Raw genomic sequence first — 6,945 nt, 5'->3', positions numbered from 1 at the left:
GAGGGCTCTTTGCTGTCAGATGACTTCCTGGATACACCAGATGACCTGGACATCAACGTTGATGACATTGATACACCTGATGAGACCGACTCGCTGGAGTTCATCACTAATGGCAACGAGCTGGAGTGGGAAGGTAAGTGGTTAAAAACGCTCATGCATGACTGTCCACTGTTTTAACCCCTTTTTATTATCACTATGTTCAACACTGACCTTTCAAAACTAGCTTTAAGATTGGGTTTTCAGTTTAATCTAAATCTTAAAATCAACTTTGAATGCACTAATTTTATTGATTGATACTTTAAGTAAAATTTGCTGATACTGTTATTCTTCTTTTACTCAAGATAGATCTTCATTGTCATTGTATATTAATACAAAGAAACTATGTTGAAACAATGCCATTTGCAGCATTAAAAGAAGAAATACACAAAAACAAAAGTTAAAAACACAAACGTTATTACACATAAGTCATTAGTGCACAGAGTTTGTTATTGCATCACCCCAGGGGTGACAGTTCTATATGCGTGTTTGGGTTGAGAAACAAGACCTACACTTTACAAGTAATAGATCTGAGTACTTGTTCCACCACTGTCCACAACTGAAGAGTGAGGATGTCTTCAACCTAATCCTAAATTAATCTTAATCTTAAACTTAGTTTACTCACACAGACAATATATTTTACTCTTCTTTGAAACCAACACTATGCTGCTTGGCACATATTTCTTTCTTTCTTTCTTTTATTTTGAACAAAAAATAAGAATAAAATAAAATATAAAAACACAATAAGTGTGTAACAACACACCAAAAGGAAAAACATTATCTATAAAGTGTTGCAGGCAGGATTAAGAACAAAATCTGTCTCTGTGTCTGTCCAGATGACACGCCGGTGGCCTCGGCCAAAGCAGGTCCTGCTGACGGTTCAGGAGATGTGGACGAGGAGGGGAATGCCCACAACGGACGCCTCTGGAGGACGGTGATCATCGGAGAACAGGAGCATCGTATTGACATGCAGGTCATTCGACCCTACCTTCGAGTCATCACACACGGAGGTTAGTGATAGGACAGAAATCAAATCAATCTCTTCAAAGACTTTGGAACATGATTTCCCGTAATATACAAAAAAATGCAGCCTGTAACCACACAAGCAGTGTTATTCACTATTAACTGAAACTCTCTCCTTTCAGGTTATTATGGCGAGGGCCTTAACGCCATCATTGTTTTCTCTGCTTGTTACCTGCCTGACAGCAGCTGTCCAGACTATCACTACATCATGGAGAACTTATTCCTGTAAGTGACTTTCAGTTTTAAAGTACATGCTTTGATAATGTGCATGCATGGTTAACTTAATGGCTCCGTCAACAGTAAGCATGTCTTGGTCAAGTCTTTTTGGTTCCAATTCTTTTCATGCATCTTTGCGCTTTTTGTCTCATCTGTTTTGAGGTTATGCATTATTTCCTATAGCAAAGCAACAACACATAACATCCATCCCTCTCCTCCAGGTTTGTGGTGAGCAGTCTGGAGATGCTAGTGGCTGAAGATTACTTGATCATCTACATGAACGGAGCCACTCCTCGGAATAAAATGCCTGGGATCAGCTGGCTCAAGAAATGTTACCAAATGATTGACAGAAGGTGGGAAACCATGGAAAAACTACTCTAACATATTGACTATAATTTATTTAAAAGAAGTACTTTTCTAAAGTTGAATATAAGTTAAGTCCATCTATGTCTGCTATATTTAGCTGCTGAGCACTGTTCACCATCAACATACAGAAATGCATAACATTGATACTGACAGACTCAAAGGCAAGGTTAATGTTGTCACTTGCTGCCAGTCAGTAGAAGACTAGGGATGACTCACAGGCTTTATTTACAGAATTTACAATGTTCAATGCTCATTTCTATATGGTTAATATTTTTTGTAAACACTAACCAAACTGTGCTAACTGAATGTACTTACTACATGTGTGGTGATGGCAGATTGAGGAAGAACCTGAAGTCTTTGGTCATCGCTCATCCCACATGGTTCATACGCACCGTCCTGGCAATATCCAGGCCCTTTATCAGGTAATACACACACACACACACACACACACACACACACACACCAGACCATGACATCAGTGATACATAACGGTGGTTGTGTTGTTGTCATCCTGTTTCCTTCTGCAGTGTGAAGTTCATGAATAAGATCCAGTATGTCCACAGTCTGGATGAACTAGCAGAGATTGTCCCCATGGAGCACGTCCATGTCCCAGAGTGTGTGGTGCAGTAAGTATGTCTGACCACTAGATGGAGAAAAAGAACACTAACCTGCAGGCAGCAGCTGGTCATGCTATCCTTTGAAATGATCATTCATGGATATCTGGTGAAGTCTAGTGTGTTTGAATGAAAGTAAAAAAGGATTAGTAGGCCTACTGTAGTTCTTTAAAATGTCTCACTTGTGGATATAACAGTGTTACTCATTTTCAGATTTGATGAGGAGAGGATTAAAGCACGGAGGGAAAGGTAAAATCATTTTTAAAAGATTACTTAATTACAGTTTTTTACAACTGCTTACAAACATTTCTCCTTTTATCAAAAACTCTACACACAATTCCCCAAACTGAACACTCCAAATACAAAATGCCATTCAAAATGCCATAAACACATCTCTAAATGAAGCATTTTGCATCAAATTGCAAACACTTTTTTCATGACAGTAAATGTTTGGATACACCATGTAAATACTGTTTTAAATCTAAAGCTATTTTGTCTTTCTTAGGCTTATATCTACATTTCCAAATAATGTTCTACAATGAAAGTAATTTGCTGCGAGGGGTTGAGAAACACCAATGCAATGTTGAAAAATAAACTGTTTATTTGGCAAAACATTACTGTTGTAACAGCAGCACAGTGTTGTATACAGTAGAATACAAGAAAACAAAACTAACAACAAATGTAAACCAGTGGGATCATTTTTAGAATAACGTGTGTGTGTGTGTGTGTGTGTGTGTGTGTGTGTGTGTGTGTGTGTGCGCGTGTGTGTGTGTGCGTGTGCGTGTGTATGGAAAACAAGTCACTTCCTGTTAGATTTTTGTGTCTTAGGTAGAGAATTATGTGTAGTGAAAAAATGTGTTTTATGCAATTGAAAACTGAGTGAAAAGCTGAGAAATAGCTTATGGTTTTGGAGAGTTGGTGTAGTTTTGCTCTTTGAGTGAGAGGTTTCCAACATCAGGTGACATCAAACATTGGTGTGGAAGCAGTTGTAAAAATACGGTAATATTCCCCATACAGAATTGCACTCAAAATGATTCGAGGTTGAAGCACTTAACCTGAATTAATTAGCTACACAAGACTGTGTTCAGATTCCCCACCAAATGAGCGTCTCTCTCTGTGCGTGTGTGTGTGTGTGTGTGTGTGTGTGTGTGTGTGTGTGTGTGTGTGTGTGTGTAGGATGGAGCAGGAGCACAAACAACAGGAGCAGCAGTCAATCCCACAGGAGCCAATTAAAAAGTCTGAGAGGTACTGGTCCACCCTCACTTGGATTTTAAAATCATACATTCACATCGGAAAATGAACTAGTTGGGACAATAATTAGTTTTTGGTATTTTTTCATCCCTCCAACTTTCTAAAAGTTCTCTGTGCATTTTCAGGCCGAAGTCGATGATTGTTAATCAAGGCTTATGAGAAGGGCACAGCTTCGCGGGTGAAGGTAATATGAACCACTGTTATATTTCTTGTAGAAGAAAAGAATTTACATAGGCCATTATATCTCCACACAGATATCTTAATAGTATCCAATCATTTTCCACTGTACTATTTTATATATATTTAAGTGGAAATATCCAATTTAGTTAAGTATCAAATATTTCAATACATGTACTTACTGTTTACACTTTATGTGACAAACAAAATCAGTTTTTTTTATTCTTTATTGTATCACATTCATTACATGCATCTTAGGGAATGAGTGTTATTAAATTATTTTTTAAACCTAAATAATCAAACAAAGTGTACTTTAGATTAAGGCTGAGGCCATGGGCATATAGATAAAATAATAAATGACAAAGATAAAATGTGCATCAATGAAAAGTAAACATAATTATGTTGTTCAGTATAAAAATAGATTAGAGAGATTCATCACATGTGCATGAACACAGCTGCCTTTAGTTTATGATGTTTTGCAGACCTTTACACTGACGCTTGGTTGTTAGACAGACTTGTTTTTCGGCTTTTTAGAGTAGCTTCTCTCAATTGCCCTTTTCTTCCTGTCAGTACTCCTCATGCCAAATTGTACATGGTCCTGTTCATTTTAGTTTAATCTTTGTCTTTGGACGGATTTTAGCTGAAGGATATTTGCATTAACATACTGTAACTGTCTTGTCTCTCTTGATAAAAGTCAGAGACTGAAAAAAACAGTAATGAAATACATAGAATTGAATTAAAACCATGAGCAGGAGAAAATAGCAAAAAGTTACTTGTTTGTAGAGGGGTAATAGTGTCCTCACATAACTTCTAAACTGAGACTGGAGCTGTGACTTTAAAATGAAAATAGTACATTTTTACATGTCAGGATCAACAGATTGTTTCATTATCTGCTCCAGTTATTTAAACAAATTAGCTTAATAAGCACATATTGCATTGCAATTGATTTAAAAAAGAGATTCTTTAAATCTCCAGCACCCAAAACTTCTTTTAGAAGTGTTGATTAACAATGAGATGCCATTTTCTTTTTTAATTTCCACACTAACACATTTTTAACCACAATAAAATTGGCACTGAAGGGTTAGGTTCCAGTTTGTTTTATCCCCTAAAAGGATCAGACAGAGACAAAGTGCATGCACATTTCATTGAATTATATGAGAGCAGCCAAATATTTTTATTGTCTTGTCATATTTTCAACATCCACAAACATTTCTTTCTTTTAATGCAGTGTGTGACAGACAGACTCATGGAGCATGACATTTTCTGAATGATTCCCGTATGAAGCAGTGAGCCAAAATGCACAACAAATGCTTCCTTGTATTTTACCAACGTTCAGCTGACAATTTGTGCAGTCAAGACGGTCAACGCTCCGTCTCATTAACGCTCTGTGTGGACCCCCTTCTTCTTCTCTGCCGGAGGGTTCCATATTGCCACTTGAAAATGTACGAAGGAAGTCTGTTACAGGAAGTGTTTCACCATGAAAACTATAGTTTGGTTTATCTATTCATAAATACATCATCTGCTGTGTGATCGGACATGTTGTATAGCTTACATTGTAATATTGTAAGGTTGTTGAAAACCAGGACACAATATAACACAGTATTGTAACTCCAATTATGGAATCTCATGTTGTAACTTCATGTTGTAAAGGATTACACCTTCAAATTTTACAATTTTACTAATAATGAAATAAATATACTAAATTAAATGGAAAAAGCTGACTTTTACAAAAGAATCTGAAAATCTGACAGTTGGATAACCTAGAAAAGGAAGTTTTTCCTCGCCACTGTCGCACTGTTGCTTGCTCTGGAGGAAACTACTGGAACTGTTGGGTCCTTGTAAATTCTGGAGTGTGGTCTAGACCTACTCTATCTGTAAAGTGTCTCGAGATAACTCTTGCTATGAATTGATACTATAAATAAAATTGAATTGAATTGAATTGAAATTGAATAGAGGCATTTTGCCTGAAACTAGTGATGTGTACATATGTAATGAGAGATGTAACAATTGGCAAGACCAGAGAGGTCTAACAGCTACATTAGTGATGTAACAGATGCTGGTCTTTGGAAATGTAATGTGTGTTAGATGTAAATAACAATGCATCAGATGCCTTCTTTATTCTTTATAAGTTTTGCCTCATAACTGCTGTATGATAACTCCTTTGCTGTACTGACATTTTGAAAATGTCAAATGTATTAACATCTGTACTGTACCTTGTGCCTCAGTCTTATTGTGCTTAGAAAATACACAAACATGATCCAAATTTTACATTTTGTGGCCTGAAAAACCCAAATGAAAGAAAGAAAGAATTATACTATCAAAAATGTTGCAAAATACAATGCTTGTTTATTTTGTGTAACATGGTTATGGTCACATAAATAGATGTCAAACAACATCAAAGAAATACTCTTTATATTAATATTTAGACTGTATTCCACATATTACTGGTACATTCTAGTATATGTCATGAAAAGGAAAACTTTTGACTCGTTTGTATAAGATGATAGTTATACTAACACACCATATACAAAATATCTGCAGATAATGTTGTTGGACAAAGTGGCCATATTCAAGACAATAATACACAAACCTACACAATTATTGCATATTCATTTTCATAAATTCTGCTTTCGTATGGGAACATTGGCTGTCGGCTCAGATTCTGAAAACATGTTCTGATCACAAACCTGATGAAGTATGAAGTGGTTCTTATTTCAGATTTATAAAGTTCTAACGCTTATGTGGAGATTTAGAAAAGCTAAGTTCATTTTAGCAGAGTGACATTCACTTAAGTTTAAACATTTATTGAAACATCTTAATGCATTGAATTGCACGTTTTCTAGGCTTACATTCATTTTCTCTCATGTCTTCCGTCTGTTCCACTTATTGTAGCAGGAGGACAGAGGATTGCACTATTGGATTTGGTTATGTTTAAGAGGAGAAACGTTCTACTAAAGTTTATATTGTAATGTTAAATAGAATAACTGATGACATGCAGTTGTGTAGCTGTTAGCAAAGCATGGATATGTTTATTCTTTTTTGTACAGAAAACAGGACTCATGAAATATCTGTTTCTAAAGTTCCATCTCAATTCTGTTCTTTTGCCTTTCTGATAAAAGAATGTTAAAGAAAGTCTAACTTTTCAATTATTTTCAGTCATATTAGACTGTTTTCACACGAGTAAACCAAACCTGAGCAGTTTCATCAAATGAAGCAGCTCAGTAACAGCTCGTCATTCTTTGTGTTTGAGGTTTGTTTGCTG

General features: G+C 36.1%; 1 protein-coding gene across 1 annotated transcript in view; it reads left to right on the top strand.

The window, feature by feature from the left end:
* Positions 1–6,939, top strand: part of atcaya (ATCAY kinesin light chain interacting caytaxin a) — a 14,767-nt gene extending 7,828 nt beyond the window's left edge. The window contains exons 3-12 of the mRNA XM_032526236.1: positions 4–133; positions 873–1,046; positions 1,182–1,284; positions 1,497–1,628; positions 1,977–2,063; positions 2,169–2,267; positions 2,469–2,504; positions 3,432–3,500; positions 3,632–3,690; positions 4,912–6,939. Coding sequence (XP_032382127.1) covers positions 4–133; positions 873–1,046; positions 1,182–1,284; positions 1,497–1,628; positions 1,977–2,063; positions 2,169–2,267; positions 2,469–2,504; positions 3,432–3,500; positions 3,632–3,665 — 864 coding nt within the window. The 3' untranslated portion in view covers positions 3,666–3,690; positions 4,912–6,939. The remainder of the gene's footprint in view (positions 1–3; positions 134–872; positions 1,047–1,181; positions 1,285–1,496; positions 1,629–1,976; positions 2,064–2,168; positions 2,268–2,468; positions 2,505–3,431; positions 3,501–3,631; positions 3,691–4,911) is intronic.
* Positions 6,940–6,945: the final 6 nt, after the last annotated feature.

The sequence above is a fragment of the Etheostoma spectabile genome, chromosome 9 (genome assembly GCF_008692095.1).
Source record: "Etheostoma spectabile isolate EspeVRDwgs_2016 chromosome 9, UIUC_Espe_1.0, whole genome shotgun sequence".
Lineage (NCBI taxonomy): Eukaryota > Metazoa > Chordata > Actinopteri > Perciformes > Percidae > Etheostoma > Etheostoma spectabile.
The sequence above is the reverse complement of the archived record's forward strand: the minus strand, read 5'-3'. Positions and strand labels throughout refer to the sequence as shown.